Genomic DNA, 26,809 nt, shown 5'->3' on the forward strand with positions numbered 1-26,809 from the left:
TCCCAGGATTTTGGAATATGTGAGCCATCTTTTTTTTTTACACTGGTTTGAATTTAGTTTTCTAACACAGCTAAAATATTCTTAAATTATACACTATTTGTATCAAAAAAAAACCTTCCCAGAAGTAATCTCACCCAACATCATGAGGTTTTGCATTAATTTGGTGGTAAGGTTAGTCATGGAGCAGGCATCATCCTAAATCTCAAGTAAAGAGGCATTTTCTTTAGCCTGTAGGGGCTTAATCACAAGGAACAACAGCCTGTAATTACTGGAATCGAGAGTCTAGGTCAGTGGTCGGCAAACTCATTGTCAACAGAGTGGCAAACTGCCACTCGCGAGCCGCATGTGGCTCGCGAGCCGCAGTTTGCCGACCACTGGCCTATAGAATATACTGAAAGATTGCAAGTATCATGAGGGCAGGGACAGCCATTTAAGCTGACCAGTCTGTCCCTGGCGCCACCCTAAGCCTGGGAGGAGGCCGCAGAGCAGGACAAGAGAACAGGGAGTTCAAAGTTTTACCCTTTGCTGCATTGTTGTTGGTCATCATCAAAGCTAGAATATGGGTTTTTTTAAATATATTTTTATTGATATTTTACAGAGAGGAAGGGAGAGGGATAGAGAGCTAGAAACATCGATGAGAGAGAAACATCGACCAGCTGCCTCCTGCACACCCCCTACTGGGGATATGCCCGCAACCAAGGTACATGCCCTTGACCGGAATCGAACCCGGGACCCTTCAGTCCGCAGGCCAATGCTCTATCCACTGAGCCAAACCGGTTTCGGCTATGGGTTTGGTTTTAGCCCCACTTCATCAAGAAGCAGCTTGAACTGGACTAGCCTGCTGTTGTCAATAAAGTCCTGGTTTCCTCCCTGAAACACACTTATTTCAGATATGAACAGTTGTAGAATAACTGGATTTATTTGCATATGCATGTATAATCTAATAAGGTTTATTAGTATTTCATTTTAAATATAGTAACATTGTTTTGTTTTCAACATTTATATAATGCCTTGTATTGATTGCAGTTAAACGCTGTTTTTTTTATATATGGCAATAAGGTTTTTTAAAATTTTTATCTGAATGAGTTGATTTAAATAAAGTAAATAATAATATAGGTATATGCACATATGACAAAAAGTGTGACATGCTGTTCAAATAAGTCAAATTATTCTTTAGTGGACTGGGATCATTTATCAAGATGTGGCTTAGCTTGAGTGATGTAAGGCCAGGGTCAACCAATGAGCTTCATTACTTAGCTGACACTGTCTGCAAAAATTACACAGAAGATGTTATTTTTCTTAAGAGAGGAGCAAACTTTTCCTCAAATTCTTAAAGGGATCTGTGATCCAAAGGTGATCACTATCTTCACAAACTACTACTGCGATTCAACTCTTTTTGCTCTGATTCCATTGCTCACCAAGGAATCTTCTGATTCCTAATTTACTAACAATACAAATTTTGCCAAATCCCTTGACTAAAGGAAGGCAGTGTTCTGGATGGGAGATTCAAAAGGAAATACAGCCCTAACTTAAAATCGACATCTGCTTTCCAAATCAATCTCGTGAAATAGGTCCAGCAAGACGCTGTGTCCTTTGATCTGATCATGCTTTTCAACTTAAAGCACAGAGAACCAGCTCAGACGTGAAGCGTCTCTTTCCGGGTTCACCCCCTCTCAGAGAGCAGGGCTGGGAGTCTTGTGTAGGTGTCATCCTTAGTGCCCAGCACGGAGCCTGCTGCAGGGGACAGGCCACAGGTGTTTGTTGATTAATGCACACAAACAAAAGCTATTCACCCACAATAGGGGAGGGGTGTCGTAAACAGTGTGACATGCAAACACAGGGACACATACATGCGTGGCAGCATTTCCTTGGGTTACTGAGACCGAGGAAGAGTCACCCAGAAAGTGCAGAGTAGCACTGTTTTTAATGAGTTTTAACCCAGAATACAAAACAAGGTGCTAGCTGTGGCCTCAGTGTTAGTACAGCTGTAAACAAAGGCTTTCCTTCCCCCTTAAAGTTACAAAAGTATCAGATGGGATGAGACATTCCAGGCTATTTCTGAAAAACGTTAACCTCTTCATCCACCCCCACCCAAAAGGAATTCAAATTCTGGGCCTTTGCTGATTCAAGAGATTGTGCAGGAAAATTTCTCTTTTGAGACTTTTAGCGTGTAGGAGTCACTTTTCTTGGTTTTGTTGTTGATTCCATTGAACACCCAGTCACTGGGTAAAGTAAGGAAGCCAGTGTGGTTCTTTATGAGTTCTTCTGAGGAACTTTGATTGTGACCTGTAAGGGGATGCAGAGAAGCTGTTACATCTCCATGCTGACCTTTAGGCTCCTTCAGAAGAAAGGGCTTCCTTACCTCTAACATCTGAACGACCATCTGGCCAAACCCAGGAACCACTAGGGCTATGTTCTGTATGAGATCACATTCTGCCTTCCTTCCCCGTCATCTGTGATTGTCATGGGATGGGGGTGAGGAATTCCTACTAGCATCTAGATGCGGGGGGGGGGGGGGGGGGGGGGGAGACCGTCGTATAAGGCCCGCAAAAGCATTTGGTCTCTGCCAAGGCAACCACAGGTGGGACTCGAAATTCAATAAATCTAGGAGCTTTTTTCATAGCGACAGAAATTTATATTAAGTGAATTATATTAAGCGAATGATGTTATACTAGTAAATGTCCAAATTGCCTTTGGCAGAAAAAAGATTCCCCACCCCTGATCTAGAGGGTAAAAGTCAGGGATGTTGCCCAACAATCCTACACTGCACAGGTCAGCCTCACAACAAAGAATTATCCAACCCCAAATATAACAGTGCCGAGGTTGAGAGACCCTAACCTAGATCCATATTTTTCCCCAAAAGAATCAAAGGGAAAAAAACAATGTGCTGAAGCTTACAGGTGTCTCAGTGTGTTAAGTGGGAAGAGTCCATTCAGATGGCTTTGGGGCTGAAGCCCAACCTTACCCCTTACTGGGCAAGTACTGCATCTCTACATGCCTTGTTTTCCCATCTGTAAAATGGGCTAATAACAGTATCTACTTCATGAGGTTGCTGTGAGCACAAAACGAGGTGATGTACCTAAGAAAGTCTAGCACAGATTCTGGCACAACGTAAGCACTTAGTAAAAATGAGTTTAAAAGAAATTTTCTCGTTGGTCCTCCCTGAAAACTTGACTCCTATCCTGAAAAATCCCTATTTTTGTTAGTATGATCACTTGAGTTCCAAATTCAAAATACAGGACTCTTTATCACAAGCACTAAGCACAGTGCCTGGAACAGTGTGAGTGCTGGCAGATGAATCAAATGCTGCCATTTCTTTCTACAGAAGCACATGCCCCATCCCCCACCCCCAAAAAACAAAGAAAATAATAATAAATAAAAAAAACAAGCCCAGGTTTTGGGATTGGTCCCTAGTGGGGGGCATGCAGGAGGCAACCAATCAATGATTCTCTTTTATCATTGATGTTTCTGTCTCTCCCTTCCTCTTTTGTTTTTGTTTGTTTGTTTTGCTTTGTTTTAAGACTGTAGGCAGAGTAGTAGTCCAGTCTCTAGTTCTTTCTCACGGGACAAAAGCACAGACTGGGTCTTAAAACAAGAAATTAGTAATAAATACTGATGGTCTGTCATGATGGAGAGGACTGAGAAGGTGCCCATACTCACGGTTTTCACTTCAGTGTATGCCTGCAGGCCATATTCTCCCAGCTCCCGGCCATTCCCAGACATCTTGTAGCCACCAAAGGGTGACTGGGCCCCAAACACATCATAGCAGTTGATCCTATAATTTGAAAGAAGATTTCAGAAATAACTTTTCGGGGATATGTGTCATACCCCTCAAACCTCCTTTGTTGCTCTAAAATTTTACTGAGGAAAAGTGAATGGGAAGAAGAATAGTAATAACCAGCCACATAGGAGTTGAAAGCAAGCTACATGACATAAAGCCATATGCCATCTTCATCCTTCATGATGTGGTCACAGATGGATGTCAGTAAAACGGAACACCACACGGCATCTCGTTTTATTAACCCGTTTTTGCTAATTAGATGCTAACCTTTTTTTGTTGCAATTTTTAAAACTTTAATTGAATTTAAAACTCACCATTTTAAGGTGTCCAATTCAGTGTTTTATACATATTTACAGTGTTGTCCAAACCATTAAGTAATCCCAGAATATTTCTATCACCCCAAAAAGAAACCCTGTACCCTATAAGCCGTCACTTCCCATTCCCCCTCTCAACCCTTGGAAGCCAATAATCTACTTTCTAACTGTGGATTTGCCTATTCTAGACATTTCCTGTAAGTGCAATCATATAATACTAGAGGCCTGGTGCATGAAATTCATGCACTGGTGGGGGTCCCTCAGCCCAGCCTGCGCCGTCTCGCAGTCTGGGCCCCCTCGCTCCTTATCGCCTGCCTGCAGCGGAGGTGGGAGAGGCTCCCGCCACCACTGCTGCGCTTGCCAGCTGTGAGCCCGGCTCCTGTGTTGAGCATCTGCCCCCTAGTGGACAGTGCGTGTCATAGTGACCAGTTGTTCCGCCGGTCATTCTTCCGTTCAGTCGATTTGCAAATTAGGGTTTTATTATAGGATGTGGCCTTTTGTGTCTGGCTTCTTTCATTTAGTTTCATGTTTTCACGATTCATCTATGTTGTAGCATGTGTCAATACTTCTTTCCTGTCTGTGGCCAAATAATATTCCATTGCATGGACAGACCACATTATGTTTATCTATTCACCAGTTGATCGACTTTTATGCTGTTTCCACCTTTTGGTTATTGTGAATAATCTGCTATGAACATTTGGGTACACTTTTCTGTGTGGATGTATATTTCCACTTCTTTTGGGTATATACCTAGGAGTGGAATTGCTGGGTCCTATGGTAATTCTATGTTTCAGTGGTCAGCAAACTCATTAGTCAACAGAGCCAAATATCAACAGTACAACGATTGAAATTTGAGAGCCAAATTTTTTAAACTTAAACTTCTTCTAATGCCACTTCTTCAAAATAGACTCGCCCAGGCCGTGGTATTTTGTGGAAGAGCCAGCCTCAAGGGGCCAAAGAGCCACATGTGGCTCACGAGCCGCAGTTTGCCGACCACGGCTATGTTGAACTTACTGAGGAATTGTCAGACTGTTTTCCATGGTGCCTGTAACATTTACATTCCCACCAGCAATGTGCAAGGGTTCCAATTTCTCCACATCCTCACCAACACTTGGTATTTTCTGGATTTTAAAATTTCAGCCATCCTAATGAGTGAGGGAGATGCTAAACTTTTAAGATCCTGTGAAAGGCCCTTAGCTCTGGTCCCCCACCCTTGTTACAGTTTGGTAAGGAGCCCCCGGTCATGCATCTGCTGCCCAAGAAGAACTGCTAAGCATGTGGACTAGAGGGAAGTTGAGTCTCCTGGAGAGGGGCAGGGAAGCTGTCATCTGTCTGCTGTACCACACACTCCCTGAGCCCAGAGCAACTGAGCCCAGTACCCCAAATTCTGGGATGTAAGCACTGGATTCTGGAAGACCCTGGCTTTGGGGATCCCTGCCTGGGCGTGGGGCTGCTGGGAGGCTCTTACCACACAGTGCCAGCCTGGAGTGCTTGAGACAGATAATTGGCTTTGTCCAAGTCCTTTGTGAAGACAGCTGCAGCCAGCCCATACTTGGAATTGTTTGCTCTCCCAACAACTTCCTCTATGGTCTTAAACTTCAGGATCTGCATCACTGGCCCAAAGATCTGCGGTGAGAGAGCAGAGTGGGAGGGCGTGGCAGACATGGAACCACCTACTCTCCAGCTTTTACAGAGTCCCCAGAGGCGCCCTAATAGTTCCAGAGACAACAGCTCCCAAGCTTACTGAAACACAAAAGGAAGGAAGTTAACGGGGTCAGTTACCTCCCATGTGCCACATGCTTTACATACGGATATTATTTCTAAACAGTTCTGCAATGTTTGCATTACTGGCACGTCACACATAGACTTAATGTCTAAAATTTAAGTCAGTCATTCAGCAAGGCACACACTAGATGCTGAAAAAACAACTGAACAAAATACAGTCTCTGCTCTCAAGACATTCCAGGTTTATCTTGTACTTTCCCTGCCCTCTTCCTGGAATTAGCCATTTCTTCAAGGAATCCTGGTTCCTTTGTGTGAAGAAAGGGATTTAGAAACCAAGATGCAGGAACTAAGAGTGCTTGTTGCTGTCGGGATGTGGCTGCTCTCAGCCCTCTCAGGGGAAGGCACTGGGGAAACTCGAAGTGGTCAAAATGTCGTCAGTAGCCCTGAGAGAAGAGGGACGAGATCAGACAAGAATTGTAAATAACTTGTCCTAGGAACAGAGCCAGGATCTGGCCCAAAGCCAGCTGTTGGGTCACAGTGTCAAGATGTTAGACTGAATTATCCACTTCTGAGAACATTCCCCAGAGCTCTGGCCTGGGGCTAACCTCCTCCTTTGCGATGGTCATGCCATCTTGCACATCTCCGAACACAGTGGGCTGGATGAAGTAGCCTCGGTCAGCAGCCGCCCCTCCACCACACAGCAGCTTCGCCCCCTCCTTCTTCCCAGAGTTGATATAGCCAAGGATCTTCTTAAACTGAGTTTCATCCACCTGCAAGAGAAGGAGCCCAGAGTTAGAGATGCTAGAGCCATACCTCGCCTAGCTTCCGGCTTAGAACCACACTGACAAGGAGACAACTGGGAAATGTATAAGCAAGGCAAAGAGAGGAACTACAAAGGGCCAATAAATATAAGAAAAAAGTTCAACAACCTCATTGGCCCTCAAAGAACTGCACAGCAAACCCTCTGGTTTTATTTTTCAACTATGAAATTACTAAAAATTTAAAATAGCGAGAAAATACATTGATGGCAAAGGTCTGTCGAACACACTAATATTCATACAACTATTAGAAGAACTAATAAATATGTTCTATGTCTCAATCTTTAAAAAGGAGGACTATAAGCTGGTACAGCTCTTTTGGCAAGTAGTTTATTAATATCAGTCAAAAATTAAATGCTCATACCCTTTGACCCAACTATTTAACTTCTAGGAATTGATTCTATATACGACAAAGGGACCTAAACAAGGACATTCACTGGGGAGCACTTTGTAAAAGCAAAAAAAACCCAGAAATCTAAGCATACATTAGTAGAGGGGCGGGTTAATATAACTCAGGTACATCCATATAGTGTGTTGTCATTAATAATAGATCTGTGAACTGACTGACATAGAAAGACAGCCTAAGATGTTTTGTAAAGAGGGGAGAAAGCTTGTAGAACAATACATAGTACATAATCCTATTTTTGTTAAAACATATAGAAACCTAACTCTGTGTGAGTGTGGTTACCTATGGAAAATAGACATGAAAGGGAAGAAGGGGAAGTGGGATGTTACTTTAAACACTTTTTAATTAAATTTGTGTGTGTGTGTGTGTGTGTGTGTGTGTAAATGTACCATGGCTTTTTAAAAATTCTTTATTGTTGAAGTTTTACATATGTCTCCTTTTCCCCCCATTGACCTCTCCCTGCCTGCTCCTGCCCCTCTAGCACATGCCCCCACCCCATTTGTTTTATTAAATTTGTATACACATTTGGAAAGCACTTTATAAATTACATATACATAACAAATACTAAATAATTAAATATCCACAAACCACAAAGAAAAACGAGAGAAAAAGAGATGGTAAGATTCATTAGCAGCCCTATTCAAATAGCTAAAAAGTAGAAACCACCCAAGGGTCCATCAGTAGATGAGTGGATAAACAAAATGTGGTACACATCCATTCAATGGAATATTCAGCCATTGGAAGGAATGAGCTATCAAGTCACGAAAAGACAGGGAGGACCCTTAGATGCACATTGCTAAGTAAAAAGAGCCAATGGGGGGGGGGGGGGTAAAGCCCATCAGAAAAGACTTTATACTGTACGATTCCAACTGTATGACCTTCTCTGGAAGAGACAACACTGTAGAGAAGTAAAAAGATCAGTGGTTGCCAGAAGTTGGCGGGGAGGGAGAAAGGGATGAGCAGGTGGGGCACAGGATTTTTAGTGAAACTGTTCTGTATGATAGTGTGATGGTGGACACGTCTTTATAATTTGTCAAACCATAAAATGTGAAACATCAAGGGTGAACCCTAAGGTACACTATAGACTTTAGTTAATAATAACGAATTAATATGGGCTCATCCATTATAACAAATGTGCCACACTAATGCAAGATGTCAGTAACGGGGAAACTAGGGGGGTGAAGAGGGAGTTAGGGATATATGGGAACTCTATAGTTTCTGCTCATTTTTCTGTGGGTTTTTTTTTTTTTTTATATAGTCTACTAGTAGCCCTCTGCACAAATACATGCACCAGTAGCTCACTGCAGCCCTCCAGTAGCTCTCCGCCCGCTGCCCCTTCATAGCTTGCTGCCCTGCCCCCTCCTGTAGCTCTCCACCGCCCACTTGTAGCCAGTAGCTCGCTGGCACCCTCCAGTAGCTCTCCACCCGCTGCCCCTTCATAGCTTGCTGCCCTGCCCCCTCCTGTAGCTCTCCACCGCCCCCTTGTAGCTCGCTGCCCCACCTTCCTGCTGATCCGTGATCCGGTCGTTACACATCAAGGCATAACGACCATTTACATATTACATCTTTATTATTAGGATTAATTTTTTTAAAAGGTTCCTTGGCCGTCCTGGTGCCTGGGGAGTGAACACCCGCAGCACAGAGACCCTCAGGAGGATGGAGCCTGCACAGAGGCACCCATGGGCCCTGGAAGTAGGCTCAGGGCCATGTGGGAGCAGGGAGCATCCCAGACTCTGCAGACTCCTTGTCCCTAGGAGGGTGGCTGGAGGAGGCCAGTGCCGGGCCCTGTGGAGAAGGAGCCCAGGGCAAGTTGGGTCTAAGGACAACGCTGGAAAAAGGACCAGGATGCAGAGGAAATGGTAGAGAGGCGCTGTATTACTTTTTCTCTTAATTATCATTGACTAGAGTTTTATTGATTAAAATAAACACAACTTCCTGGTTTAAAAAAATTAATCAAACAGCTCAGAAGAGTATAAAGTGAAGACAAGACCCTCCCCTCTTCGTGTCATGACCCACGACACCACTCCCCAGAAGTAACCAGATTAACAGATCTGTGTGTCCTTCTGGTAGATGCATTTCATAGGGGGACAAGGTCTAGGAAGCAAGCATACCCTTTTGCACAGACACTGCTAGTATTTACTGTGTACATGTAATTTACAAAGTGCTTTCCATCATTAATTTCCACTCCACAGCCTCCTTGAACTAAGAAGGGCAGGTGCTGAGGATGAGAGAATGGCAGCTCAGAGAGGCCATGTGGCTTCTCAGGGACGCACAGCTGGTACATGGCAGAGCCTAGACTTTAAGCCATTCCTGCCTGACTCTGAGTCCGAAGCCCTTTCCACTTCTCCCTGCTGGTTCCAGACACCCAGACCCACCTATGGCTGCCGGCTTACCTGCGGCCCCTGCTCAGTCTGGCTGTCAAAGGGGTTCCCAACCACCCGAGACTTGGCCCGGGCAACGCTCCGCTCCACAAACTCAGCGTAAACGTCCTCCTGCACAAAGGTCCGGGAGCCCGCACAGCAGCACTGGCCCTGGTTGAAGAACAGGGCGAAGTGGGCCTGCTCCACGGCCCAGTCCACTGGAGAGGCAGAGAGACGACCCTTAGGAGAGAAGGACGACCCTGGCCCCAGTGGCTGCCTCCCTCCTTAACCCTTTCACGCCACCAACAGCATGGCGCCAGCTGGGTGCCAGACCATGTGCCGGGACAAGAGGGACCAGATCTCTCCCTTCTGTAAGTGTGGAGACCAAGTGGCAGACAGACATGATCACAGTGGTGACGAAACCAGGGACAGCTGGGGGACCAACCCAGCCAGCCTATGGCGGGCAGGGAAGGCTCCCTCGGGAAGGGGACGTCTGGCAACTCCTCAGTCGGACCGGGAAAAAGGATGTCATGGAAGAAAAGTGGTCTGGTCTGAGAAGGCGTGGGCACAGCTGGGCACGAAGCAGCTCAGCTGGCTGGATTACAGGTAGCAGAGAGGAGAGAAGCGGGAGAGGCTGGGTTGTGCTGGCTGGAGGGCCTGCTGAGGAGCCTGGCCTTCATCCCGAGGCCCTGGCCCAGAAATGGAGTTGATGGACGATGAGGACTGCTGGAGTAAGGGAACACAGCATGGACAGCTAGTGGCTCCCTTCATGGCCAAACCTCCTCCCCTGCAAACTTACTATCAGCATCTGACATGATGATGTTGGGGCTCTTCCCCCCCAGCTCCAGGGTCACTCGCTTGAGGTTACTGTTCCCCGCAGCGACCTGGATTAGGTGGCCAACCTGCCAGGAAGCAGAAACAGAGATCAGCTCTCAGTGGGAGGAGAAAGAACCAAATGCTCTCATAGACACACAACAGAGGACCCCACAACTCGAGTGAGAAGCTAGATGTAAGAGACCTGGAGAATGTCGCCAAATCTGGCCATTCACATACCATTGCTGCCCCACCCTGAGCTCTTAGGATGGCAATGATAGTAATGACACAGCAGAGTCATTACATTGCTGTGTGGCTTTCACACACTGAGCGCCACTTACATACCAGGCACTGTGCTAAGTGCTTTGTGTGCATGGAGTTCAAGCCTCACAATGGCCTCAGAGGTAGGAGCAATCCTGTTCCTTGATTTAGAAGTGTGGGAGCTACTCTAGCCAGTTTGGCTCAGTGTATAGAGCATCGGCCTGCGGTCTGAAGGGGCCCAGGTTCAATTCCAGTCAAGGGCACATGCCCGGGGTGCGAGCTCGATCTCCAGTGTGGGGCATGGAGGAGGCAGCTGATCAGTGATTCTCTCTCATCATTGATGTTTCTATCTCTCCCTCTCACTTCCTCTCTGAGGTCAATAAAAATATATTTTTTAAAAAAAAGTTTTGGAGCTGCATCTTACTCAAGGTCACAGCTGGTTAATGCGGAGTCAGAATTCACATTCAGGCAACATAAGTCTAGCAGAAGTCAAACCCACTACCTTGCCTCCCTCCCACGATGTGTGCAGTGTGGTCCCCTGCGCACGGCACACTGTGGGAAGGACGGGGTGCTCCTCACCTCCACATTCTCAGCCTGGCACAAAGCCACTGCTGACATATTTGTTGAATGAACACATGTATCTCAAATGCATCATCCTTTCGGGATAGTGAGAACTTGAACCAAACACCCAGCAAGCTTGAGGTCCTGGGGATGCCTTACCTCGGTGGAGCCTGTGAAGGCCACTTTGTCCACATCCATGTGAGAGGCAATGGCAGCCCCAGCCGTGGAACCAAATCCAGGAATAATATTAACCACGCCAGGGGGGAAGCCAGCCTGTGTGCAAACAACCAGGAGACACCGGGCATTATTCTCCCACTCCAGGGCCTGGACAGAGGAACACACATCCCTGCCCAGAGATGCCAAGGCAGTGGGACCCGGACATAGGTGAGCAGAAGTAGTCTTACGGGGAACTGCTCTGGGATGCTAAACAGAACAGCAAGAAACACATGTCTCGGAGTTCCCTATGGCTGTTGTCGCTCCCCCATGGTATTCACTTAGAACCATTTCATCATTCACAGGGGTCTTACAATGAAGCCCAAGGTAGAAAACAGGGAAGATGGGGCCTCTCTGGCTGAAGTGTGGTGACGGGGTGCTTAGCCCTGCTCTACAAACACCCCTCACTTTGGACTCAGGCCCCTCCTCAGAACTCTTGTAGAGATAGCCTGTAGAAGAGCACCCAGAGGTCAAGATGGACAGCCACACACCTCCTTTATCAAGTTGGCCACATAGAGGGCGGTGAGTGGCGTCTGCTCAGCCACCTTCATCACAACCACATTTCCAGTCGCCAAGGCAGGGCCCAGTTTCCATACTTGCATCAGGAGCGGGAAGTTCCACTGCAGTAAACAATAGTCACTCCCGAACCCAAGCCACAGAAAGTGACTCCCCAGAGAGCAGCAGTGACTTCCCTGAATCCCTTCTTCTGCCCCCCCCCCCGCCCCGCCCCTCTTTCCCAGCTTAATCGTAGCTTTAAGACAGATGGGTGAGGCAGGGTGAAATAGGGACTCACTTTCCTGAGTGCTTCTTTGTACGAAACTAAACTGTTGTATTCAATCCTCCCTGCCCTTCCACCCTAAGACAGGTCTGTGTTCCCTTCCACTTTGCAGATAAGGAAACTCAAACTTAGGGGGACAGTGACTCACCCAAGGTCACAAAGTTCATGAGTGGCAGGGCAGGGCCCTGAATCCAAGTTGGCTTTGTCAAAGCCCACATTCGCACTCCCGAGCCTGCTGGGGTGCGCTACACCTCAAGGCGCTCACATAAACTTCCCTCTTTTATTGTAAGGCTGATACTCACCGGGATGATCTGCCCGCACACACCCACAGGTTCGTGGCGGGTGTAACTGAAGAAGTCCCCGTCGATGGGAATGGTTTTCCCATGGTACTTATCGGCCCAGCCGGCATAATAACTTTAAAAGAAAAAGTCCAAACTTAATCAATGACTGTCAGGGACCCCTATAAATCCCAGCAGAAAGAAAAACCTCAAACTATCTACCTGGGTGTTTCTGATAATTGCCCTTGCTCTTGGCTTATTCCCAGAACAACGTGACTGCTAAGGTCACAATAATCCACTCTAGGGAACTAACCTCCAATTCCCGGATTCACCTGGAATGCTCATAAAAAACACGAGAGCCCACTTCCAGTTTTCTCAATCTGGCTCTCTGGGTGGATGCCCAGGAATCGGTTTGTTGTTTTTTAGTATATTTTTATTGATTTCAGAAAGGAAGAGAGACAGAAACATCAATGATGAGAGAGAATCATTGACTGGCTGCCTCCTGCACGCCCCCCACTGGGGGTCAAGCAGCCTGGGCATGTGTCCTGACCAAGAATCAAACCGTGACCTCCTGGTTCAAATGTCAACCGTCAACCACTGCACCACACCAGCCAGGCATGGAATGGGTGTTTTTAGTAAACATTCAGATTCATTAAACTGTGCCTGCTGCACCAGCCCAGCATCTGACAACCATGGATCAGATCTGGTAGAAACGTGCAAACCCATCTAACAGCTGGCACTTCCCGTATGCAGAGCAGTCACCAGAAAAGTCATCAACTGGGCCCCAAGCCTCTCAAAGCTAATTACCTAGACACAGGGACACAAGTGATCCGGCAAATCGGGAGAAAAGAACAGCATGTGTTTATGGCATGTGATGGTTAAGTTTCCAGGGAAGTAGGAACAATGAAAAACAAAACATGTAAAAGAGCCCTAACCGGTTTGGCTCAGTGGATAGAGCGTCGGCCTGCAGACTCAAGGGTCTCAAGTTCGATTCCGGTCAAGGGCATGTACCTCGGTTGCAGGTACATACCCAGTAGGGGGTGTGCAGGAGGCAGCTGATCGATGTTTCTCTCTCATCAATGTTGCTGGGCTTAACTCTGAGTGGGGCGGGGTCATTTTTGGTGGGGTGGGGAGTACTTGGGAAAGTCCTTAACTGGCAATGGGGAGGGCTAGAGGGTGGGTGTTTATGGTTTCCCTCGACCTTGAGAGAAAGCCCAGGAGGCAGAGGTATGCTGTGGCATGTTCCTTTAGCCTCAGTGTATCACCCGCGTCACAGGCCCTCTGCCCATCTGTTCCCAATAAAGAAAAACCTCTTCTGAGGCTGCTTTCCCAAAACTTCCCCTGCATCTTTCCCTCTTCATCTATCCAGTCTTCTCTGAGCATCCTACATTTATCCTGTGCTCTGCCTTTGTTTTAATTTTGGCTCTTGCTTGGCCTGCCACAGAAAGGTTCTCTGGGCCCCCAGTTTCTAGTTGATACCATATCATAGTTGACCAGCCACTCCCCACCCCCACTGTGGTTCTCTGGCCACCTGTGCATGCATGTGTACTTTTGCCTGGGTCAGTAGTATGTGCGATGTGTGTGCATGAATCTGTCACATAGAGGGGGCCTGAACTGGAACCTCAGAGCATTGCCTTGGGGCTTGATATTCTTGGTTTCCTCAGTGCATGAAATAGGAAATTAAATGGGATGAGTGTTTGGTGTGGATTTTGTCTGTTGAGTTTTTTAACCTTTGTTTTTCATATGTAGCCTGTTAGGCTATTCCTGTTTGTTTTATTTTATTGAGGATTACTCTCTCTTTGTCTTCCTTGTGAGCAGGCTCTTGGAAGAATCTGTTTGATACAAAAAAGAAAACGGAAAAAAACACACACCTTCATATGGGAGCCTTTGTGTGTCAGAGGCTGTTCAACATGTATAATAAATGGCATTGACTGGGCCTATTTCACACTTGGTGGGAACATTCAAAAAAAAAAAAAAAGAACATCATTCAAGGGCCATACAAAATGACCAACTTAAACATTAGGCTGCTATATTTGGTCAAATATTTAATTAACTTACCCCTAATGCCTTGGCAGGGCCAGACCAAATGGTTTCGCAGGCCTTATACATTCTCTACCCCTGACCTGGAGGATATGGACAAATCCAACTAAAACGTAAATTACCAAAACTGACTCAAGAATCAAGAGAAACATGACTAGACTAGAGGCCCGTAGCACAAAATTCGTGCATGGGTGTGGTCCCTAGGCCTGGCTGGCAATTGAAGCATGAGCGTCTGGTGTGGAAGGGCAGGTCCCAGCTGACCTCTGGGCCCTGGGCAGCACCTAGGCCCCGGGTCCCCGCGCGATCCCCTCTGCCTGAGTCATGGTGCCCGAGTCCCCATGGGGAGATACAGTGAACTCAGCTGGACGCCACAGGCCAGGGTGCAGCGTGGGCCTCTGGGCTGCCCGCAGCGCCACACAGAAGCGGGCGGGGAGCGCACTCTCTCCCAGCTGGCCTCGCAGACCAGCTCCTGCATGAACCCACAGGGAGCCCGACTGGCCCCTGCAGTCCTGGTAGCTGCGGCCTGGCTCACCCAGAAGAGGCTGCACAGGTGCAGGGCGGGCTCCTCACAGGCACTCGGCACCTAAGTGCGTGGGCTTCCCCAGCACGCGAGCCCCGGCATCCCGGGGGAGGGGAGGAGGGGGAGTGAGAGCAAGCTCGGCAGACACCCGCATTCTCACTGCACCTCCATCCCCATCACCCCAGCTCCCAGGTAGCTGGCGGGAGGTCTCCGCGCATCGCCAACTCCCGCCTTGTTCCACGCCACCCCCTGGTGGTCAGCACATTATAGTGAGCGATCAAACTCCCGATCTCCTGGTGGAACGACCACCCGAGGGGACAATTTGCATATTATGGGAGTTCCTCTGGGAGTTTAACCAGAAGGCGGGGTCGGCCAGGGGAAGGGGGGGAGGCCCTGGCCAGCGGCAGCAGCAGGCAGTCAGGGGAAGGGAGGGAGTACCCAGCCGGCAGCCAGTAGCCACTAGGGACACTACCAGTGCACGAATTGCATGCACTGGGCCTCTAGTATAGGATTATAATTGTGGTACTGAGGGATTTTTCCCAAGATGGAGTCCAGTAGAACACATTTCTCCAAGTCTCATGATCCATTTACATTATCCTATTTCTGCCTCCCCAGTTCTCCCTCCCCTTTGGCACAGCCAGAACAAAGACCAGGAAGCCTGAGGCCCTACCGAAGACATTTGAGGACCATGTCCAAATCCACCAGGTAGGAGATGATATAGGGCTTGCCATTATCCAGGGTCTCCAAGGCCTAAGAAAGGAGAACAAGATCAGCACAAACATGCTAGCACAGGGATGAAACAAAGCAAACCAGTGACAAGCAGCACAGAGGCTCAGCGTGAGCTGAGAAGTGCTGTGGCCACTCTGGCCACTGAATTTCGCAGCATTTCTGGGCCAGTGGCCCTCCCCCTCCAAAGGCAGGGAGATGAGAACGATGCACCAACTTCTCATTCAGTCATTGCACAAACATTGTTTTCAGTTTCTGCTCTATGCCAGATCCAGGGGCTGGGAATACAGAGACTAACAAGGAGCTTCCAGAGCAAAGAGCCAGTGAAGAAAGACAGGAATCATCAATCACATGGGTTAAGAGTGCTAGGAAGGCCCTGACCGGTTTGGCTCAGTGGATGGAGCATCAGCCTGCGGACTGAAGGGTCCCAGGTTCGATTCCGGTCAAGGGCATGTACCTTGGTTGCGGGCACATCCCAGTAGTGGGTGTGCAGGAGGCAGCTGATCAATGTTTCTCTCTCATCGATGTTTCTAACTCTCTATCCATCTTCCTTCCTCTCTGTAAGAAATCAATAAAATATATTAAAAAAAAGAGTGCTAGGAAGACGGCTAATCCAGTCTGAGAAACTCCAACCTGAAGGACATGTAGGAGGTGACTGGGCAAACGGGGAAGGTACAAATGGCGATGAAGGGAAGAACACTCCAGGCAGAGGGAACAGCATGTGCAACAGCTCTGATGCTCAAAGAAGCTTGGTAGTCAAGAAGTTGGGCGCAGGCAGGTGAGCTGAGCTGTGTGTGAGGGCCATGGTCCAGCATGAGTTAGGAGATGGAGCCAGACCAGGCAGGGCCTTGCAGGCCACGTTGAGGAAACAGGACTTTATCCTAAGGACACAGGATGCCATGGAAGGCCTCGGAGTGGAGCTCCATGATATAATTTGCTTTCCAGAAGGGTCACTCTGGCCGCTATGTACAGAATGGATAGGCGAGAGGAAGGCGTACTGCCTCCTGGTTTCTTCTGCCTCTGGCATCCAGGGAGAAGGATGCGCAGGAGAGGTGTCCATAACTGGGGGTTTCTCTCCGGGGAAGGCTCCCCAACCTGGCTCTCCTCTCTCCCCTAGTCTCCTCCTTGCTTAGCCAAACCCACTGCATCAAAAGAGACTCCTTTGGTTGGTGCAGGGGCATATCCCAAAGGGACCCAGCCTCTGCCATTCTGACCAGTTACCTGTCAGCACTGTGGCCCCTACCTCGTTGTCTATGGAATGCTCTGAACCCATTCGCCATGTGGGATAAGAGGGAAGGGGGCTGAGAACTCACTGCCAGGTAGGTCCGGTCCCGCTCAATCAGGTCAGCCAGGCGGTTCAGCAGCCGGCCCCTGTCGGAGGCATCCATGCGGCGCCAGGGCGAGCCCAGCTGGAAGGCGGCCCGAGCAGCCTTTACTGCCCTGTCCACATCTTCCTGGAAAACACCCAGCAAGGCAGCTCAGGCCTTCTGAGCAATAGCCACCTCCAAACACTGCCCACCACTGCCCACCACTCAATGCCTTACAGAAACCTGCCCTAACAGTCCTTCCCAGCCTCGAAGGGCTCCACCTGGTGAGCTTCAGGCTCGCCTTTCCAGGGGTCACGGAGGGAATGAGGACCCTGGCGGTTTCCATTTCTGTATTTTCATTTCAAAATCCCCCAATGAGTTTTGGAGGGAAAGGCACTCCAGGGTCAGTACTTAGAATGTGACCATGTTCTCCCCTCCTAAGAAAGCAAGCTCCATGAACTTAATTACCCATTCCTTCTCAGTTGGCAGTGCCCAGCAAATGCAGCTCCTTGGGGAAGCTGTAAATCAACCCAGACAAATCAGCTACCATTTTTGATAAGAGAGATGTGTCTCAGGAAGTGGGGAGCATGGTTCTCATTCATCACATTTGCTGTCAGACTACCCTACCACCCAGAAGAGTATTCACATTTGCTTTTAGCAAAGGCAGCAGGCCTTAATCATGACTGTAGAAGACTGTCTTAAAGCAGAGGGAAGTAGGCATTCTTGAATTATTTGTAATGCCGTTTCTATTAAAAATACATATTTTTATTAAAAGTATAATATAAAAAATTGTACTTAACTATTACTATTTAATTGCTGTGTGTATATATAATGAAAACAAAACATACTACCAACACCAGAGCTAGATCTCAGGAAACCCAAATTCTACTCAACAAGATTTCCATCTAGCTCTGGAGAGACTGGAGTAGATATTCTCAAGTTCAATTCCAAGTCTACAATCCACAACAGTATAAAGTAGTGAATTCACGTACAGTCTAGCACCTTTGTCTGCAAGGAAGAGTTTCTGTTGATTCATTTACTCAAAAATTTTAATTGACATTTTTTAGTTATGAAAGCAATACACACACGGTAAAATTTCCATCATACAAAAACATATTAAGTAAAAAATTAAATTATCCTTGCCCACCCCTTCCCCAAGGTAAGCCACCAGTTCTCACCTTATCTCCTTCAGCTACTTGACAGATGATTTCCCCAGTGGATGGATTGATGGTGGGGAACGTTTTCTTGCTGACAGCATCATGCCACTCATTGTTTATGAAGATCTACAATGAGAAGGCAGAAAGTTCTCAGGACCAGTTCTCAACCCGAAACTGATGTTAAACAAAAAATCAGGAAGAACATATAAATTAACTCAATGATGTGACCACGAGGTTAAAAGCCACAGGCCTTGAAGATTATCCGAGCTGGAGTGCCCACTCTACCGACTGACCTCGGGTAAGTCATTTGATCTTTCAGTGTCTTGGTTTCTTTGATCTGAAAAATGAAGAGTTATCTTCCTACCTATCAGTGTGTAACATCACCTCAAAATGGTGGCTCACACTGACTTGTTATTATCTAACAGTGGTGTCCATTGATTGGGCTCAGGTGGTTGCAGAGTGAGGGTGCCTGGAGCTGGATGTGCAAGATGGCTTCTTCCCTTGCATCGGGCACCACATGGCTGCTTGGGCTTCCTGGCCGTATGGTGGACTTAGGCAGTCAGACTTCTCGCATGACAGCTGGCTTGCCCAGGAAGAATGTTCCGAGAGACCCGGGCAGATGCTGACAGGCTTCTTAAGATCTAGCTCCAGAAGTCACATGGCCTCGTTTCCGACACCCAATTTCATTGATCAAAGTGAGTCACAGGCTCAGTCCAGACTCATGGGGAAGGGAGAGAGGAGGCCCCACCTCTCCTTGGGAGGAGCGGCAAAGAATTTGCACCCATCTTCCCTTTAACACACTAGTGCACAGGGGTGTGGAGAATCGAGGTAGATTATTCTTTTGTCCACTCAGCAAACGTTAGTGAACACCGGCAATGCGCCAGGCACAGTTCTAGGGCTGAGGACACAGTGGAAACGAAACCCAATGAGGACCTTTCTCTCAGGGAGCTGGCATTCTGTTGGGCACAGGAAAAAAAGAAGCAATCAAATACATAAGCAACCTCGGACTGCCAGGGCGAGTGCAAAGGAGAAAAACTGGATCCAGGGACGGTTCTAGAGGGTGGGGGGAGATAGAGAACTTTAGCTGGGATGACTGGGGAGGGCCTCTAAGGAGCGGGCATTTGACTAGAGCCCTGACTGATAAAAAGGAGCACCAAGCAAAGCCAAGGTCATAGCTCAACCCAGGGCAGAGATTCCGGGGCCAGCAGGGCCCAGGGAGGGCTGGCCCAGCTCCATGCTCAAGAGCAGGGGTGGAGATGAGAACCTGGATGAGTCCGGACACTTTTCCTCCTACTTGTGTCCCATGGGGCAAGGCACATCACCTCCCTGAGCCTTTGGGAATCACTATGGCAACCCTCATAACGGGCATGTGACAGTGCCCAGTGCGTGCGGCCAGTCTCCGTGGAGTAAGTGCAATGCTGTGACAGTGACGGCGGTGACAGCCAGGAGCCAGGCAGGAAAGGGCCGACCAAAGGTCACTTTCCCAGGCTCCAATTTGGTACGCCATCACGGGGGAATCCGCAGCTGCGCCCCTACAGTAAAGGCTCTTGGCATTGGGCAGGAGAATGTGGGTAAACACCAGTCAGATTCTTTGGAAATATGTTTGTGTGGTTTCAGATTCGTTGGTTAATCATTAATCTTAAGGAAAATGACACCTTTTTTTCTTCCCAAAGGAGGGACAGGAGGAGGGCTGGGAAGTGGGTGATGGGTCGTTTCCAGTGGGGGAAACAGGTGTGGCAAAGAGCTCAGGCCCGAAGCCAGGCAGACCTGGTCGGCTGTGCCCTGGTGGAGCCCTGCACACCCGCCGCTCTGAGAGCCAGCCTCCTCCCCCTGGGGAATGTGGAGGAAAGGGAGTCTCACGGGAGGAGTAGAGCTAACACCTGGGGAACATGTCTGGGGTGTAAAGTTCCTAAGCCACCCCTCGCCCGCTCAGAGTGGGGTCTCACCCCTGCACACACACTACTCTAGATCCTGTGGCTGTCTCGGGTATAAGATTCCTAGGAGAAGGGCCAGGTAGGTCTGTATCGTTCTGTGTTGTTCCCTGCACAGCAACACACTAAATTAGTTTGTCCTAGCAAAGTTCTAATTGTTATTTTGCAAAGATCATGAAGGATGAAGCAGAGAGGTGGGCCAGTATGGCTAAATTCCCACTGTCCTCACCCTTGTCTCCTTGATCTTAGACTATGAAACCTGGAAAGACCCTCCCTGGCACCTATCTGCCTCTCAAAGCCCTGAATTTGCTGGGTCAGTCTCCATTGTTGAATTTTCAACAACCCATCCTCCCTCCAAACAGATAAGATAATCCTGGGTTTGCAGGAACCTGGAATCTTCCTTCCTTCTCCTGGAGCTGGCCTTCAGTGGACGTGCCTTCCTCTCTGGGGAGGGACCAGGGCAGGAAGGTTCTGGAACCGAGCCTCTGCGGAAGTCCTGCTCCCAGTGAGGAGTTTCAGTTATTTCTCTTGAATAAGCACGAGGGCAGAGTCCAAGCCAAACGTCGTAATCTCCTGCCTGCCAGAAACCCAGAGCTTGACTTACATAACATGCGTAACTCAGTCACCCTGGGACGGGGGCCTCCCAGCCCCCACTTCCTCATTAGTTTCTAGAAGCAGAGCGACACTCTAGCCACTCCTCGGGATTTGACACTTTGAATCTGGACTGTTGGCAAAACTCATAGAGGTTGGATTCACTCATCCACAGTCAGTAAGTTTCACTGAGCGCCAGGCGCTGAGTGAACGGCCAAGTCCTGCCTCCTGTGCTACCATCCTGGGCAGGAAAGACTCAGTCAGCCAGGAAACCAACAAAGTGAGAAGTGGACACAAACAGGCAGGAGTGAGGAACAGACCTCAGGGTCAGAGGGCAACAGAGGGGGAGGGGCGAGCAGAGGGGCCTCTGGGTGTGTACCTAGAGCTGCTAGTGCTAGGGCCTGGAGAAAGCAGGCTTCTAGTTTGTAACTCACTCTCCTCCCTCGGGAGGGGCAGGAGGGCTGGAAGGGGTGACATTTCTTTCCCATTCCCCGCTACAAGAGCACAAACTGTAAACATAGTTTCGTAAATGGTAACCATTCATGCCCTCAGTAAATATTTACTGCGCAACAGTCAACATTCTAATCTCAGTGCTAGGAACATAGCTCCTCCGTCCGAATTTCAAACAATCCATTCCCTTGTCCCTTAAATATTTACATCCTTTTCCTGACCACAAAGCCTGGCCATGAGGCAGCAGCTGGCTAAGGGCATGCATGCCAGAGTTGGTTTTCTCATCTGTAAGATGGGACAGCAGTAACGCCTGGCTCATAGAGCTGTTGGTAGAATGCAAGGTAAGATGTAGGTACAGGCCTTCGGCACATGGCCTGACATATCCTAAGTGATTGAAAATCACTGGATTGGGGGATACCGACACATGTCCGCAAGACACACGTGCTTCACTTTGTGTACTGAGGATGTCTTACTATTGTAATCAGAAAATTCATATAGAGAGATCCTTTCCTCATTCCCTTTTTGTCAGTTTTCTCTTTAGTTCCTGAGTGTTGTGGTCAAGAGGCTAAGAATAGAGACACAAATTTAATTCACCCCATACCCTCATTCAGGAAACAAATTACAACTCCAACAGCACCCACATAAAATGGAGTTACATCACATTATCTTGAAAACTCGGCAGCATCGTTATTCCCACTGCCATTGAAGGCTGCGGTAAACGTGGAAGGACCAGTAGCCATGAGCCAGGCAGGTGCTCAGGGCGGAACGAGGACGACCCCATTTCATCCACACAGCTTCAGAAGAGGTCAGAATGTCTCCTGTTGGGGAGACTCCAGACTCCAGACTCCCGAACAACTCATTGCACTTCTAGGAACTGATAACCCAGGGAAATGTCAGCTTTGTATCCAGAGCCCCTGGTAAAAGGTTCAAAAGTTTAGGATTAGGCCTTCTTGCCAGCAAGGTTTGCAGTAACTCAACACTGAAAACAGTCCTAGCCAGTTTGGCTCAGTGGATAAAGTGTCGGCCTGCGGACCAAAGGGTCCCGGGTTCAATTCCGATCAAGGGCACTTACCTTGGTTATAGACTCCTCCCTGGCCCGGGCCCTGGTTGGGACACGTGCAAGAGGCAACCAGTCAATGTGTTTCTCTCACATCAATGTTTCTATCTTTCCCTCTCTCTGATAATCAATGGAAAAATATCCTCAGATGAGAATTAAAAACAAAACAAAAAAACAGCTGCTAGTGCTAGTGCTAGGAGCTTTAAGAAGAGCAGTGCCAGCATGCTGGGAGACTGCAGTCCTTGGGGAGAATAGGAATATGTGAAAGTACCCACTGTGAGAGAGAATGCAGATACGCTGTTCAATGAGATAGCTTCAGAACAGAAAGTGCTAGAATCTTATGTATGATTCTCTCTCTTACTCTCTGTCTCACACACACACACACACACACACAAATACAGAGAAAATGTCTACAAGATCACACCCCAATATCTGCTAACAGGAAATGCCTTAGGGTGTGGGGAAGTTTTCACATGTTACTTTTATGATCTCCAAAAATCCGAAAGAAAAAAGCCACAGGTGCCCTGGCCAGTTGCGCGCAGTGGTTAAAGCTCAGGTCTGTGGGTTTGGTTCCATCACGGGCACATATCTCAGTTTCAGGTTCCCAGCCCCTGTGGGGGCGCTTGCAGGAGGCAACCAATCAATGTGTGTGTGACTCTCTCTCCCCCTCTTACCTCCCTTCCACTTTCTCTAGAAATAAATGGGAAAAAATATCCTCTAGGGTGAGGTTTAAAAAAAAAAAGCCTCAGGGAGAATTCACTCCACTCCCCCAACTTACATTCCCAATTTACATTCCCAGACTAAATTTGGAGAACAGGACTCGGGTTATCTACCAGACCTGTGTGTTTGTACCTTTTTCTCACCTCCATGTGGCCACAAAGGTTCGGGTGCTGAAGCCTCTCCCTCCATGATATTTCTGCTTGATCTTTTGATAGTCAAGTCTTTCAAGCATGAACTTCTTACACAGCCTACACCAAGGGAATTAAAGCTGCAGCACTTCTGGCTGGTGTTAGACAAAGGACACTCGGTTTTTATTCTCTGGAAACATCCCCTAACATCACGTGGACGTGCTTTTACCCGTCACCTGTGTGCAGCTTTGCAGCCAAACTCTGGGCCTGACATGCTATTGCAAGTAGCCACCTGGGGGCCGACTCTCCCTTTAGTCCCCCCCAGAGATGCATCAACAGCACCATGGGATGGTCTGGGTAGGAGCTTCCTCTTGGGATCTAGATGTGAACCCCAACTCTGCCACTGACTTCAGCCTTGAGGCGAGTAGCTCAGTCTGCTCATCTGTAAAATGGAGATAACCACAGTACCTACCTCCAAAGGCTGTTGTAAGCATGAAACAGCAAAACAGGTAAATGCTTAGGATGGTTCCAGGTACAAAAGGTTGTGCAGGGAACTAGAAGCTGCTGTTTCTGGAAGTGCCTTCAGGAGTGGATGAGGTCCTGTGCTAACCCCTTCCCACTTCACAGAGGAACCAGAGCTCAGAGAAGGGCAGCAACTCCACTTGTTGCACACAAATAAACTCCCATAACTGACTTCCTTCTCTGTGAATTCCAGCACTTTACCCAAACTCACAGATCAAAAGGGGAAACATCACAAAGCCCTGTGTGAACAAGGCATCGCCAGTGGGAATCGGTGGTACCCTGGAAAGCCCCTCCTTGGTTTGGTCAGAGAAAGCCAGCTCCTTGGAAGGCGGACACTACCGGGACGGCACAGAGGCGACAGTCCCCCACCCTTTTCCCACTCCCAGCAGTGAGGATGCTGCGAGCGCCCAATGGCCTCGGCCTCTGCCTTAGCAAACGAACCTTAGTGGAAGGCCGCCCCCCTCCCTTGGTGTTTCCTTCCGGAACCCCTTGGGCAAGAGCATGAGTGGAGGGGGAAGAGATGACCAAGGAAACGACTTAAAAGTTCCTGCAACAAGGGACGTGCAAGAACGTCGTTCGACTGGGTGATGATGAAGACCCCACACAGACACAGGGGCGACTAAGGCCTGAACACAGAGGCCGGAGGAGGGAGGATTGGACACCCAGGGTAGGCGCAGTTCCACAGGCCGCGGAGGCGGTCGGACGAAAACCAATACCGACCCAAGTCACAGCCGGGTTATGCAACAGGGGCTGCCGAGGCGGTGAAGGGGCCAGCTGCTCGCAGGGAGGGAAGGGGCGCGCCAAGTCCAACCGCGGCTAACTAGGTAAACTGAGGCCCAAAGAGGCCTGGGGCCTTCCCACCCGGCGGCGCCGTCCCCTGGAGAGAACAAAGCGCCGGCGGGTTCGGGGCGGCGGCCTCACCTGGTTGTAGAAGACTTCGGGCTGCTGGTTGGGGGCCGGCACCGCCTGGGTGGCGGCGGAGAGCAGGCGGCGGCCCAGGCGCGGCCCGAGGCCCGTGGCGGCGAGCGCTGCTGCGCGCAACATGCTGCAGCGGGAGCGGGTGGCGGGTGGCGGCCGAAGGCTCCCAGTGTCCACAACCTCTCCCCGCCCCTGCGCGGCCGCCAACCAGCAGGCGCGGAGCGGGGCGCGGGGGGCGTGCTCGCCGCTCCCCCACGTTCGGGGCGGAGCTGCCCCGAGGCCGCAGCGCCCGCGGAGGGGAGTGGTTGGGATGGGGATGGGGATGGAGACCCGCTGCCCTCGGCTGATGCCCTCCCTAGCGTGCCCCTCTGTGCCCCGCACCCCTCCGGCGTGGCCCCGCGTGTGCGGGATGACCCGACCTCGCGATTACTGCGCCAGAACCTAATGTGTACAGGCCTGAACCTCAGCGCCCCTGTCCTGACTTCCGGGGCTGCCTTACACTGGGAGAGACCGACGTTAACCCAAAGGCGAGTGGTTTCAGATGGTGACAGGGATGAGAAGGGAATGAATAGGGTGAAGACAGGGTTGGGGCAGAAGGCATTTATTTTTAGATCCCACGGTCAGGAAGTGACGTGTGAGGCCTGGATTGTAAAGTTAAAGATCTAAGAGCATTGCCGGGGGAGGGAACAGCAGGTGCATGGGCCTGATATTGGGATCACCCTGGCAGGTGTTAGAGAAATGGAAAGAATGGAGCCAAGTGAATTAGGGGAGAGTGATGGGAGGTGAGGTGAGGAGGAGAGGTGGGCGGGGCCAAGGCAGATATGGCCTTAGAGGTGGTGGTAAGGAGTTTAGAACAGAAGGATGACTTGATTTTCATCTTAAACTTACTGACTTCTTAGTCTGCGGAGAAGGGACTAGAGAAAGGCAGGGGTGGAAGTTAGGATCTTGCAAGCTGTTTTGTTCCATGGATATCCGGGAGCTGAGCACTGAGGATGCTGGGAGGAATGAGACGTGTTGAATAGTGAGGGGGATAGGTACTTGTCAAATGTGTGCCTTCCAACAAGATAACTATCAGCAAAAGCCCAAGGAAGAGGTGAAGAAACCTGGCAGGAGGTTTTGACAGCACAAGAGCAGAGGAAAGGTACACATCTAGGCAAGTGTCTGGGTTGCTGTTTGAGGCTCCAACCCCTGGACTGAGGCCAAAGAGGTGGACCAAGGCCCAGCTATGAAGTACCAGGCAAAGGTGTTGATCCACAGTCTGAAAGAAACCTGCAGAGTGTGTGTGTGTGTGTGTGTGTTTTCTTGTTCCCTTTGAAGCGCTAATGTGATCACCAAAAGAATCCTATCTAATAAAGATGGAATATGCTAATTAACCATCACTCCGTCACAAAGATGGCTGCACCCACAGCTGAGGCCAAGTTCCCATAAGGAGCCTTAACAAGCAATCAGCAGGGACCTGAGGCTACACCCTCCCCCGCCCCCGTGGGGCTTGACAGGGGACCTCAGGCAGGCAGGGCTTGACAGGGGATCTCAGGCCTTGCCCCCCACCCAGCAGGGCTTGACGGGGGACCTCAAGGTGCGCTTCCCGTCCTGGTTCTGGGCTAGGGGACCTCAGGCTGCTCCCCCAGCCCCAGCTCCAGGCTGGGGGACCTCAGGCCACACCCCCCACCAGGTGGGGCTTGACAGGGGATGCCCCTCACCCTGGCACCAGGCCGGGGGACCTCAGGCCGAATCCCTGCCCCAGCACCGGGCCAGCGGACCTGAGGCTGTGCCCCCCTGCCTGGCGGGGCTTGTCACTGGACCTCAGGCCATGTCCCACACCTGGCAGGGCTTGATGGGGGACCTCAAGGCACGCCCCCCATCCTGGTGCCGGGCCAGGGGACCTGAGGCTACGTTCCCTGCCCAGCGGGGCTTGACAAGGGTGGGACTAGCCAGGTCTGGATCTATCCCATTGGGGTGGGGGCGGCCGGGTCTGGGTCTCATGCGATTTTGAGGCGCATGTGGGTGGGCGGAGACTTGACTCTGGGTCCCGTGGTGTGCCCCAGACTCTGACAGGAGGAAGGTTTTCATATACATTTTACTAATTTTCTTTCATCTCTGACACTTCTATTATAAAGGGCAAATAGCAATATTAAATTATTTCCTCTAATTAATCCCCTTTTAATGTGCACGAATTTCGTGCACCGGACCACTAGTATCATAATAGTTAACAGAGCTGCCAAAGCAAATATGCCATGAAAGTCCAGTGCCTAACCACAATACAGTCCCTGTTCCCGTTGAGACTCACGTTCCCCTACAGGCAGAAAGGAGGGACCCAGGTGCTTTCCTTAGTGTGACTCTGATGTCAACACCTGATTCCCAAAGTCACAACCAGCGGAGAGAAAAAGCATTTAAGGTTGGCACATGGGAAAGTTTTGTGGGCTGAGCCCTGTTT

General features: G+C 49.4%; 2 protein-coding genes across 2 annotated transcripts in view; one reads left to right on the forward strand and one right to left on the reverse strand.

The window, feature by feature from the left end:
• BRAP (BRCA1 associated protein) overlaps positions 1 to 26,809 on the forward strand; it is a 113,437-nt gene that overhangs the window by 7,189 nt on the left and 79,439 nt on the right. The gene's annotated exons all lie outside the window — the stretch shown is intronic.
• On the reverse strand, positions 1,906 to 24,898 carry ALDH2 (aldehyde dehydrogenase 2 family member). The gene is made up of 13 exons (XM_080650706.1): positions 24,379 to 24,898; positions 18,080 to 18,184; positions 16,908 to 17,048; positions 15,539 to 15,618; positions 12,333 to 12,444; positions 11,744 to 11,872; positions 11,199 to 11,312; positions 10,204 to 10,306; positions 9,438 to 9,622; positions 6,426 to 6,590; positions 5,564 to 5,721; positions 3,661 to 3,775; positions 1,906 to 2,286 (listed from the first exon to the last, which is right to left on the reverse strand). Exons 1-13 carry the CDS (start codon positions 24,499 to 24,501, stop codon positions 2,254 to 2,256), a joined length of 1,563 nt encoding a protein of 520 aa, XP_080506832.1. The 5' UTR covers positions 24,502 to 24,898; the 3' UTR covers positions 1,906 to 2,253.

The sequence above is a fragment of the Plecotus auritus genome, assembly GCF_963455305.1.
Source record: "Plecotus auritus genome assembly, chromosome: 13".
Classification (NCBI taxonomy): domain Eukaryota; kingdom Metazoa; phylum Chordata; class Mammalia; order Chiroptera; family Vespertilionidae; genus Plecotus; species Plecotus auritus.